The 13,395-nt window shown below is 40.9% G+C and overlaps 1 protein-coding gene across 2 annotated transcripts in view; it reads right to left on the reverse strand.

Annotated features, from left to right (window-relative positions):
- The window catches only part of RNF13 (ring finger protein 13), a 105,400-nt gene that overhangs the window by 24,116 nt on the left and 67,889 nt on the right, over positions 1-13,395 (reverse strand). For both annotated transcript variants that reach the window (XM_067553265.1, XM_067553351.1), the window contains 2 exons: positions 4,811-4,916; positions 100-193 (listed from right to left, as the gene is read on the reverse strand). In XM_067553265.1, the coding sequence (XP_067409366.1) occupies positions 100-193; positions 4,811-4,916 (200 nt within the window). The remainder of the gene's footprint in view (positions 1-99; positions 194-4,810; positions 4,917-13,395) is intronic.

Here is a 13,395-nt window from a genome sequence, read left to right on the forward strand (position 1 = left end):
AGAATGGTTTTCAAAGCTATAAAAAAAATCCCATTTGGCTATTAGTATATATTTAAGACCAGTGGAGTTGGATTATTTAGACAATAAAGATCCACTTACCTTTCTTGAATTTATGTACAGGAAGCTTCTTAAGTTGATCTTTTCGAAGCCGATTCCTTCTTGCTCTGTGTCTATCTTGCACAAATTTTGTGATCTGGAAAGAAGCAGACAGACATAAATAAGACGATGGAAACACTATGTCAAGACAGCAAAAGAGCAAAGACATAGCCAGTTTTGTTTTGTGAGCAACCATTCTAAATTAGCCAAAGATGAACTGTCCCCAGGACTGGAATAACATACAGCCATCTTTGCCCCATCTGGACTCAAGGGCAAAGACATATACATACAAACAGCAGTGAAGCAGAATAATTTTACACTAGTAAAATGGCTAGGAGACCCTGGTACTAAAAGTTGAGTGTATATAACATTTACACAAGAAAATAATTTAATAGGAAATAATGGCAAACTGCTTGCTGCATCTCATACAACCCACTGAAGCAACCTGACTCATGTCAATGGGGTTGCAGGTGGTGTGGTCATGGCAGAATATGGCTCATTGGGCACGACTCTGCTTTCACTTGCAGTGGTTCTACACCACTAACTCCGCAGGCAGATTATTCCCTGCTTAGTAGCAATTTATTCATAGCATCTAGCTTCAGTTTTCCTTTTTCTAACTTCAGGCTGTTGCTTCCTTTCTTGCTCCCTTTCATCTCACTGAATAATTCCTTCTTATTTTTCTTACAGACCCACAGATATTTCTAGTCTGTTACTATGTCCTGACTTTGAGATTATTTTCATGGCCAAATTTAGAAAGGAAATGATGAGAAAGCCTTAACTACGATGGTGCTAAAAGACACACTGAACAATCCAACTTAGAAAATTGCAGAGCTCACCATTTTGATAATGGTAACAGTTCTATAGCCAAAGCAGAAGTGACTGTACAGCTAGCTAGCTTAGGGCACAATAAACACTGTTGAATATTAGTAGTATAAACAATGCTAATTTTCCTTGCAGTCTGATAAACACTGAAGGAGTTGTTTTCATTTTCTGACCATGCTATTCTTATAAAACTACCTGTGTCTCTTTTTGTTTAATGTAAATATATAATGCAAAGATAGACAAAATACATAATGTATGTTATAAATAGGTTATTTTACGACAGTTTAGCTGAAATTTTGATGGCAATTTAATTCTTCCCTGAGGAAAATGAAATTGTTTATCCTCTCCCTATGCCATTTTTGCTTTGCATTTATAGCCTATTTAGATCACTCTGTTTTTTGGAGACTCAACTTCCAGGCACTTTTTTTCCTACAGACCGTTGTTTGGACTCACAATCATGCATGCAGAATAGGGCTTTCATTTCAGCAATTGTATCATTTGAGCACCACAGTCCTACTCTCCCACATACTTGTTATGAAGCTCTGCTAATTCAGAGCATTGGCCTTTTCTACACTGATACCAATAGGTCCTGCACTTAAAGGGCAGACCTAAAAAGGACAAATTATTCAACTTGTATGTATGGCCTTTGCTTGGAGATTCTGCTGCCATCCCAAACACTGAAATGTATAAAATCTGCATATAATTTCTGTAACATGGTTTATGTTATTTGTGATGCAGAAAACTGTCATTTTCACTGTCAGGGCATTACTTGCAGTTCTAAAGAGAGGTGGCCTTTTGATGAGTTAAACCTAGTTTTTGTTAAATCAGTCTTGTCCCTTGTTGATCAGATCAGTCTATAAAGAAGTTACTTTCTTGCCCTAAAGAAGACTCCCTTGAAGTGCAAAAGGAAGCTTTGAAGTTGTCCTAACACCAAAATGGATTATGAGCAGCTGAACTGGTAATAAAAATCTACAAGGAGGCATGAAGAAACACCTTTGAAGAAGAAAGTATCTCTACTGATAAGGCAACCATGATGAAGCACTGGAATGGGTTACATAGGGAGGTGGAATCTCCATCCTTAGAGGTTTTTAAGGCCCATCTTGACAAAGCCCTGGATGGGATGATTTAGTTGGGGTTGGTGCTGCTTTAAGCAGGGGGTTGGACTATATGACCTCTTGAGGTCCCTTCCAACCCTAATCTTCTATGATTCTAGGATTCTATGATGGAAACCTGGGGTGAAATTCTCACCCTACTGAAATCAATATTTTTCTTATATCCCCTCTAATTCATCTCCTTTGAAAATATTAGCATTATTTATCTTACAATCTTTCTTCATATAAGGGCTTTTTCATGCCCTCTAATCTTTTTTTTATTATCTATCTTTTCTGAGATGACCAGTACTGCACACAGTATTCTAGATGAGATCTAAATTTTGTGCCACTGATTTACATAATACTATTATAATAGTTTCTGTATTATTCTCTATCTCATTCCTTATGCACCCTAACATCTTGGTTGCTTTTTTGACCGCAGCTTCGCACTGAGCAGAGTTGCCTGAACTGGAGCACTGAGAGCTTAAGAGAAGAGGCTGTTCATAGAGCATTCTCCATGAGGGCGCCACAACTATGGAATTTACTCATCTGTTGGCTTGAAGTAGCCTGACTCTGTTGACCTTCAGGATACACTGCACTATCTATTTACCCAGGCTATTGAGGCAAGAAGGGTATGATGAGGGTTAGTGTCTGTGGATAAGGCAATGTATTGTTTGGATTTGAGGTAATCTCTGGTTAGTTATTTTCTTACTCTCTGGATTTGAGAAGAGGAAAGGCAGTCACTACAGTTTTAATGGTGCCAAAGATGCCTACATCCAAGCATAGGCACTTTTAAAATGTGGATTATAATTCAAAATAAATAAAATAACTGTCAGTGTAGCATGAGTCATCACTGAAAGAGTTGTAAAAAAACACCATAGTGCATTTGATGTGGAAGCTGGTTCTTATGGGAAAGGAGAATTATGAATGACCAAAAGACACTTATCAGTTAGAGAACAGCTAGGGAGTGAGTCTCTGAGTTTACACCTGAGTAACTCACCCAGTTGAAGGTCATGTCTACACACAAAATTAAGTTGATCTAATTTACATCGGCATATAGCCACTGCAGTAAGTACATCGCTTATGTGTGTCTACACTTGGCTCTTTGAGTTGGCGATGTGCGTCCTCACCAGAAGTGCTTGCACCAATAGAACCGTCAGTGTGGGGCATTGTGGGATGGCTTCTGAAAGCCAGCAGAAGTCGATGTAAGCAACGCAATGTCTACACTGACACTGTGTTTACCTAACTACATCGACATTGACTCTACGCCTCTTGTGGAAGTGGGTCAGTCAGTGTAGCAGGTGAGTTACGTTGGCAGGAGTGAAATTTTAGTGTAGACATTTACGGAGTTAGGTCAATGTAAGCTGCTTTCCATCGACCTAACTCTGTAGTGTAGTCCAGGGTGAAGAGTCTTGCTGACAAGTGGATTGAAAAGTTCATATTCAAATCATAAGTACACTCCAGCACAGTTCTTTGAGAGGAGCAATGATGTGTTTGAGGGGACTCTAAGGGTATGTCTACACTGCAGGTGGGAGCAATCCTTCCAGCTTGGGTAGACAGACTTGTATTAGTGGGGTTCACACTAGGGCACAAAAAATAGTAGGGTGGATGTTGTGGCTTGGACTGCAGCTCAGGTCTCAAGCCTAGGGGAGGTTGCATGGGCTTGAGACCCTGAGTTGCAATGTCCACACTGCTATTTTTAGCATATTAGCTCAGGCCCTACAAATAAGTCTGTCTGTTCAGGAGCTTCTAGCAGCAGTATAGACATACCCTCAGGAGCCCTTATTAAAGTTTTTCAGCCAAACTGACAGGAAGCTTGAAATGGTTTCCCTGCTTCTGATGGAGTTCACCCCTACCTGTACACTGCTAAATCATCCCTGCCACAGACGACTTATCCCTGGGACTCGTGAATATGTTTCTGAAGAGCAATCCTTTTGTTTTTTGCAATGTACCAGATTGCACCAGATGGCAGGTATTGTACAAAATTATTCACAGGGAAGGCTCTCCCCACCCCAGTTCTTCTAATAAGATCTTCACCCTAAGCCCAAGGTTGAACACTCTGCTAGACTATCAATCAACTCAGGATATTTTGCAGGAACAAAATAAAAATATTCCCAGCATGAGGTACTTAATATGCTTGGCAACTGGAGTTGATGGTTGTCTTTTGTTATAGTTAGATACTATAAAGATAGGTACATCAGAGAGAAAGATAGAGAAAAGTATTTTTATTTAAATGAATAGTTTCCTCAGTCCCTCACACGTCCTATTGGGACACAGGATCTATCACAGGTTAAGGGGAAATATTTTTGTTTAAGCTCCTTGTTAAAACATTTGCAGCACATCACTGGTCTCCAATAAGAGGGAATTAGTGGTGATATTCCCTATGCAACTGGGTCCTAGGATGACACTCAACTTAGTACACTTGCTGGCTACTGCAGCTCCTTTCCTTCATTGATCTAGAACAGTCCTTTAAAGACAGTTAACATGGAAGACACATTCATTTTGTGGGGATCCTGCTATGGCTTTGATTCCCTTTAAACAAAGCAGATTGGTGACTAATAAATAGAAGAAAAGAAGTATTGTGGTGTGGAGGGTGCTGGCAGGAGTTCTTACCATAAACTAAATGACAAAAGGTTTGAAGGTGAATACAATCTGTTTAGAAACTACCTGAAACTCTCTTTGTTTATTTGTTATTTTAAATAAGCATATTGGGCCATACTCATTTCAGTTGGCCACAATCCTGTAATTTTTTGTTTTGTTTTTGTTCAGGGGAAAAGGGTTATTAAAAGAGCAACACCTACCATAAATATGACAATGAGTATAAGGCAGATTCCCACGATAATTAGGAATGGAATTAAGTAGTACTCCAAAGGAAGACTGAACTCTGGGATTAACACAATATGGCCACTGTGGAAGAAAGGAAAACAATTTTTAAATGGATTAACTTTAACAGTGAAGCTTACAACCTAAATTCAAAAGGGAAAAGTCATCAAAATTAGCATCATCAGGCACACAAAAAGAGTATCTATAACATGAAAATATTCGGCCAATTTTTTTTAAAAGGTCAACACACAGGCAATGTAATACTAATGAAATAAATAAGTAAAACTATATTCACTAGAATCAGTATACTTATCAGGTGAAATCCTGGCCCCAAAGAAGTCAATTGGAATTTTGCCACTGATTTAAATGCAGCCAAGATTTTATCTCTAATGTGCATTCCAGTTTACCATGAAGACATTCATCTGAAAATAGGTTGTGTATACCCATGTTAGAATAAGTCAGTTTTAAATGGACATTGTCTCCTCTTTAGTTGACAAAGTTAATTTGCCCGAATAACTGGGAGCCCTATGCAGTGGTGTAGCTCTGTTAGTCCCAGGATATTAAAAAGACAAGGTGGGTGAGGTAATATCTTTTATTGGACCACTTTTTATAGCTGACTCTTTAATTTGTAATTGTTTGTTCACTTACTAATTTGCAAAATTCAGTAATTTGTGATAGTTCTCCCAAGTGGATGAGGTAATATCTTTTATTGGACCAACTTCTGTTGGTGAGAGAGAGAAGCTTTTGAGTTTACACAGAGTTCTTCAGGTCTGGGAAACTTACTCAGCGTGTTACAGCTAAATACATGGAATAGATTGTTTTAGCATAATTAGTTAACAGTATTTCAAGGGACCAGTCAAGGTGAAGTGGCCCATTAACTCCCCTCCAGTCATAGGGAGGAAAGGTGGGGAAGCAGCTGGAGAGTAGGTGGGGGGAGTGTTGTTAGTGGGTTATAGATTGTTGTAAATACACTGTAAATCCTTAATCCAGTGTGTCTCTATTCAGTCAGAGAGTTTCAGGCTATGTCTACACTACAGAAATTTGTTGACATAAGATATGTCGACTTTCAGCCACCATAGTGGTGGCTGATGTCCACACTGCTATCGGGTCGGTGGAGGGCGTCCTCACTAGAACCACTTCCACCGGCCTAAGGGGCAGTGTGGGGGGAGCTGGGAGAGCCATCTCTTGGCTCCTGGCTGTCCCCCAACCACTACCGATCCCAGCCAGGACGCAGGGACTTGCCTGGTCCAAGTTCACAGCCAGGAGCTGGGAGGCAGCCGCCTAAGCTCTGGCCACCAGCGGAGCTGCAGCCACCCGTGCCCAGGCTGCCAGCTGGCTGCAGCCATGCACGGCTTGTCAGCATCCCGGGTGCCAGCGGGGCTGTAGTCACCAGCGCCAGGGTCGCAGCCAGGCAGCAGTCACCCATGGCTTCCCAACCAGGCTGCCAGCAGGGCTGCAGCTGCTGAGCTGCAAGCCCAGGCCTGGGCGGCTGCAGCCCCACTGACACCCAGGATGCTTGGAAGCAATGGGCAGCTACCGCTCGCCGCCGCTGAATTCCCCCCCACCGCCAGGGCCAGACCAACTGATTTCGGACGGCCCGTAGGCCGGACCAAATGATTTTGCGGGCCTTATACGGCCCGCGGGCCGGACGTTCCCCACCCCTGCTCTAAGGGAACACAGTGTCTACACGGACACTGTGTCGCGCTACCTCTGCCGACAAAAGCCTTTGTCAAGGTGGTTTTAGTTTGTTGACAGGGCAGTTTTTTAGACAAAAGGGTGGTTGCAGTGTGTACACCAGGATTGTTTTGTCGACAAAAGTCTCCTTTTGTTGACAAAACTCTCTAGGGTAGACCAGGTCTCAGTGTCTACCGAAGTCATGAATTTAAGCTCCCAGGCAGCTCTGGGGGGTGGTGGGCAGGGGAGTCCCCATGGCACAGCTGATTGGTGGCGGGCAGGAGAGCCCCTGCGGAACAGCTGATTGGTGGCAGGCATGGGAGTCCTGCATGCTCTCCTGCTGGCCACCAGTCAGCAGTTCCGTGGGGCTCTCCTGCATGCCGATCAGCATGGGAAGCTGCCTGGAAGTGTTTGGGGGCCCCAGAGCTGCGAATGCAGATCACCATACTGTGGATAGCGGTCCGCAGTAAGATGATTACCATGGATGTGGATCATATGTGGATCCATATTTATGTATCTGTGCAGGGCTCTAACAATGTGGGCTTAATTTGTTTATTTGTACAACTGTAGTTTGGTTTTTATCATTTCTGATTTGTATTACAATACCACCTAGAGGTCCCAAGTGAGATCAGAGTCCCATTGTGCCAGATGCCTTACAAACACAAAAATAAGTGAATCTCTGCCCCAGGGAGCTCTCAATCTAGGACACGAGTAGTCAATTATTTTTTGTCAAGGTCCAAATTTCTTGGTCAAGGTACAGTCAAGGTTCAGACTCGAGAAAATAATAATAAAAAAACCAATAATAATAATAATAATAATAAAATAAATAAATAAAAATATTTTGGGGTTCCTTCAAATGTCTGGCAATCTGGATTTGCCCATGGTCCATCTATTGACTACGTTTGGTCTAAGGTAATGACAAGATACAAGTATGAGGGAGGAAAAAAATAACTACAATGAACTGTTAAGCATAATAAACAGTAATCCCAACTTCATAGTGTGGGCATGATCCAAAAGACCATTGGAATCAATGGGAGCTCTCCACTGATTTCAGTGGGCTTTGGATTAAGTCATATATGTCTGTGTGCTCTAGCAGTGTTTCTCAACCTTTTAAGTAGCAAGTACCCTCTAACTTCTGAAAATTTTAATAAGTACCCCAACACTCAATTTTCCACAGGATTTTATATTGACAGACTAATGGGAGCCATATGTTGGAAGAAGGACTGAGTATATAAGGCTGTTATATGACAGATGTCAGATCTATTGTGGGTAGAGTTACCACCTTTACACCAGGGGTGCGCAACTCAAGTATGTACCTGGACTAGAGGTGATGTTGGCCATTGAGCGGCATGCCAGTGCTGGAAATATAAAGCACCATGCCAAATTTTTTGCCATAGATTTGAAAGGAGGAAGGGGTGAGAGAGAGACAGGAAAAGAGGGTAACTGGTGAAATCTGGGACTGTCATAGTTGTCAATTTCACTGCTCAGCTAGAATAGTGAAATTGACAAGTTTTCTGAGCAGTGGGCTTTGAGCCAGGGAGGGGGGCTGCTGCCTGGCTGCCAGCCCATCAGGTGGGCAATTGCCACCCAATCCGAGCTGGGGCAGAGGAGGCTTCCGCGCTGGCTAGGACCCAGGAATGTGGGCAGGTGGCTGCTGACCACCTTCAAGCCGGGGCGCTGGAGGCTGTCCCTCGGCTTGGAGCTGGGGTGCGAGTGGCTGCCACCCAGCTGTGAGCCCAGCTCGTGAGATGCAAGAGGCTGCCACCGGGCTCCCACCTGGTACCCGGCGAGAAGCGAGGTGCTGCTGCCTGCCTTCCTCGGAAGCTAGCAGCTGCCACCTGCCTCACAGCTGGGAGCTGTGCCTGAGCCGGAAGCGGGGGGGCTGCTGCCCGCCTCCCCCAGAAGTTGGCAGCTGCCGCCCACCTCCCCTTCACTCTTTTTCCCCCAGGTACCCCCTGCCTGTGTCTCACGTACCCCCAGGGGTACGCATACCACAGGTTGAGAAACTATGTGCTATAGTATACCTATAGTATACCTTTTAAATACTGAAACTTCAGAAATACTCATATAAGACCACATCTACCCTTTGAAAATCAGGCCCCTTCAAGGTGTTTCAAGTGGGACACCCAAAAATCGAGAACTCCCCAAATCACTAGTCATTTTTTAAAGTCCAGGCCTAAATTTTTATGCCCTTTATAAGAAGAACAGATGAAAGAGACATTTTTGCTGCTTAGATGGTAATAAGGTTTGCAATTTGCTGGATAAAAATAGTAATATCTATAATATTATGCTTTTGTTTTAAAAAGTGTTGCTTATTAATTTCATTGGATGACCCCTGGTTCTTGTGTTATGTAAAGAAGAAAATAACACTTTTTCCTCTACACCATTCATGATTTTATAGACCTCTATCATATCCCCCCTTAGTCACCTCTTTTCTAAATTGAATAGTACCAGTCTTTTTAATGGCAACTGATCCATGCCCCTAATTATTTTCATTACCCTTCTCTGTACTTTTTCCAATTTTAATATATCTATTTTGAGATGGAGCAACCAGAACTGCATGCAATATCCAAGGGGTGAGCATACCATGGATTTATAGAGTGGTATTATGATATCTTCTGTCTGACTATCTATCCCTTTCCTAATGGTTCCTAACTTTCTGTTTGCTTTTTTGACTGCTGCTGCACATAGAGCAGAAATTTTTCAAAGGACTTTCCACAATGACTCCAATATAATTTTCTTGAATGGTAACAATTAACTTAGACCCCCCCATCATTTTGTATGTATAGCTGGGATTATGTTTTTCAATGTGCATTATTTTGTATATATCAACATTGAATTTCATCTGCCATTTTGTTGCCCAATACCCAGTTTTGTGAGATCCCTTTGTAACTCTTCACTGTCAGCTTTGGACTTAGCTATTTTGAGTAATTTTGTAACATCGGTGAATGTTGCCATCTCACTGTTTACCCCTTTTTCCACATCATTTCTGAATGTGTTGAACAGCACCGGTCACCTAATAGGTCCCTAGGGGACACCGCTATTTACCTCTTTCCACTGTGAAAACCAACCATTTATTCCTACCCTTTGTTTCCTATGTTTTAGCCAGTTACTAATCCATCAGAGGATCTTCCCTCTCATCTCATGACTGGCCTACTTTGCTTAAGAGCCTTTAGTGAAAGGCTTTGTCTTTGTCAAAGACTTTCTGAAACTCCAAGTACACTATATGGGCACTGGATCAACCTTGTCCATGTTTGTTGACACCATCAAAGAATTCTAATAGATTGGTGAGTCATGACTTCCCTTTACAAAAAACATGTTAACTCCTCCCCAGCACTTTGTGTTCATTTGTGTGTCTGATAATTCTGTTCTTTACTATAGTTTCAACCATTTTGCCAAGTACTGAAGTTACGCTTACTAGCCTGTAATTGCCAGATCACCTCTGGAGTCTTTTTTAAAATTCGGCATCACATTAGCTGCCCATTAGTCATTTGATAAAGAGACTGATTTAAGTGATTGCTTACATACCACAGTTAGTAGTTCTGCCATATTATATTCAAGTTACTTCAGAACTCTTTGGTGAATACCATCTGGTTCTGGTGACTTATTACTGTTTAATTTACCAATTTGTTCCAAAAACACCTCTGCTGACATTTCAAACTGGAATTATTAACAGATGTGATTTCAACTTCAAAACTGACAGGAAAAGAAATGTTGGTGTTTCAGCAGCAGAAGGGGAATAAGTTAAGACGATTTATCAAGAGACACCTGATGCATTTCAGATTGCATTGTAGGTTTACTTTTAAATAATGAAGTATGGCAAAGGATCAAGAAAATACCTCTTCACCTCCCAAATGTTACATGAATTATGGTGCAATAAAAACATTCTCTCATAGTAATTGGTGGGTGGTATTTTTATTGGTTCTAAGTACCAACTGTAAAGCCAGAGAAGAGGTCTGGGACACCAGGATGCTTATTAATGTATCACCAGGAAATAAACTCTTGTGATTATCCCATTACACAGGCAGTTAGATATAACTGACAGGGAACAATGGATGTGAGGGGCCCAATTCTGACACTCTTGCTCACACTGAGTAGTGCATTACTCCTCAAGTAATTCCATTGATTTCAACAATGTATCCATTTAAGAGTCACATAAAATCTGGCCCATAGGGATCAATCCTATAGGACACTTGTGAGTAAACTCAGTGACTCCAATGGAAGAACATAAGTAAGGAGCGAAGGATTAGGATCATTAATCTTCATGTTCCAGTGCTTTTCCAAGTTTGGAGTTCAATGTTCTTGCAGTGTATTTCTTTTTAAATCTTTACATTTGATTATATGCAGTGCTTCATCTGCAGAACAGCAGCTGTGCAAGCATTACTTCACTGTCCCACCAATGTCCTCATAACCACCCTGGAGATTCATCATGGGATGAAGGGGTTGTCACTGGGTTCTCTGCTAAGATTGTCAGCAAGGGTGCTAGTTGTGATGGTTTTGTTATGTGGATACCTGTCTCCTGGGAAATAGACTGACAGCACCAAACTCATTTTGTGTTGGCCATTTCTGGATAAGGAAATCATTGAGACACACCAGTCATGGAACCTCACAATTCCCTTTACATTCCCTTCTTAGAGCATAGCCACACTTCAAAAGATACATCACAGCATAATTATGGAATGATATGGATTTAAATGGACGCTCTTTCAAACCTAGCAGCTTGCCCTGGAAACAAATTACTATTCCATTTTTAGTATTTATGTAAGGCCATAGTTACAATATATAAAATGAGAGGCAGACTAACACAAGTGTAGTTCAGTTTTGATTTTCAACAATTTTGTTATAGAACACGTGGAAACACTGGGGCCAAGATTTTTTTTAAAAGGTGCTCAGCACTTGACTTTCATGGAAGCTGCTGAGTGCTCAAATTTGGAAAAGCACCCACTTATCTCTGGGTATCTAAATAGTAGAAGCCTAACTTTAGGAATCTATTTTGAAAAGAATCAGCTTATGCTTCTTGGAATATTATGCTAGCCCTATATTCTAAGACTGATTCACATATTGTACCTAACGTATGAAGAAAACTAGAGAAATATTTAATTGATGTACTGTAAAATATTTTAAAATTATATTGTCTGTTGTGCTCAGTAGCTTTGTTCTGCTATCTTCATAAACTGCTATAAAATAAACATGGCACAGTGCTTAGAAGAAAAGCTATTTTTAGACTTCACAAGCAGTTTCATGATGTCAAGTATTTCTCTCAGCTTTGCTAGACAACTTAATTATTAAATTCCTTAACCTGTTTTTCCTTCAGTAACAAAATCTTTGCTGTGAAATGCTGTCACTCTTAACCAAAGATTTGCACAAGACTCATGCACATTATTCAGTAGATTATTCAGATGAGCATGCAGTCCACATTATACACATTTGCTGCTTACACTGACCTCTGAACCTCATCAGTCTGTAACATCAAGATTTTGTATAGGGCAAAAACAGTTTTAGATCTGATACATTTTAAAAGGCTAATGCAATATAGCTATTCAATTCAGCATAAGCAGAAAAGACAAAAACGGTGTCCTCTGAGAATAATTTGATTCCTGCAGAGATGTCAAAGTATGTTTTGCTGCAATGCAGACTGCAAGGTTAAATGTAATAGCAAGTCAGAAACATAACATGGAAAACACTGTGATTAGCAAACATAACTTTTGTATTGCATTAGTAACTTTCACATGGTTCTCCATTAGCACAGTGCTGCATTTTAAAATGCCACCCATCCAGTTGAAGATTAGATCTAGTGTGGAATTGGCACACATGATCTCCAGAGAGCTCTGAGTGTGCTCTAGCATACAATCAATATTGAGGAGATTTGCTCCTTCCAGTTAGATGGTGAACAGTGCAATAGTGAATAGGAAAGGAGGGAAGATTGGTCAAGAAATAAATCTGCAGACTTTGAATTGACTAACTAAGCTTACCCATACTCAGATGTCTACATAATCCACCTACCTGGAAATTAGCATTTAGAAAACAGAATGTGAAGCTTGCATTAGTAGTAAAGTTTTCCAACATTGTTCAAGAGCTATTAGAAAGATTTTAGGAAGCTTAAACCTCTATGGATCTTCCTCTTGTACTTTAGTGATCAAATCTTATGAAGTTCTCACTGTTCAAACACACTTCTTTTTAGTAATTTATTTTTCCTGGGTGGTATGACAGTGGTAAAACTCCACGAGTGTGAATTTCTGCAATTTCATTTTGAAGGGGTTTTGAGGAAAGTGGAGTTTCCTTAGCATTTCAGGCTCAAATCCTCAAAAACTCAATGAGAAATTTGGCAAAACCCACCCAACTTCATGCAGCTGCTACCCCATACTATTAATAAATACACTTATCATCAGCAACCATCAAGCTGTGAAATAAGTAACCTATGTAAGTGCATTAATATTTTTTGTTGTTATCCTTGTCCTCCATTTCTCCCCCTTCTGTTGCATCTCAACTCCAATTAGACTATTACTGTTTATTATTTGTATTACAGTAGTGCCTAGTAACCACAACTGATATAGGCCAGGTCCTGTATACACATAGTAAGAGACAGCTCAGACAGGGAGAGGATAGTTATGGTACTAGCCTAGGCCTTAGGAGATCTGATTCAGTTCCCTGCTCTGCCACAGACTCATTGTGTGACCTTGGACAAATCACTTAACCGCTCTATGCCTCAGTTTCCTATCTGCAAAATGGCACTACCCAGTCTCACAGGAGTGTTGTGAGGATAAATACATTAAGGACTGTGAGGTGCTCAGATATTACGGTAACAAGTGTCATATAAATATGTAAGATAAATAGTTCCTGCCCTGAAGTGTTTTGCATTCTAAATAGAGAAGACACACAAAGGATGGAA

This window comes from Emydura macquarii, unplaced genomic scaffold, assembly GCF_026122565.2.
Source record: "Emydura macquarii macquarii isolate MOO-44397 ecotype Brisbane River unplaced genomic scaffold, CSIRO-AGI_Emac_v2 contig_18, whole genome shotgun sequence".
Taxonomy (NCBI): Eukaryota; Metazoa; Chordata; order Testudines; family Chelidae; genus Emydura; species Emydura macquarii.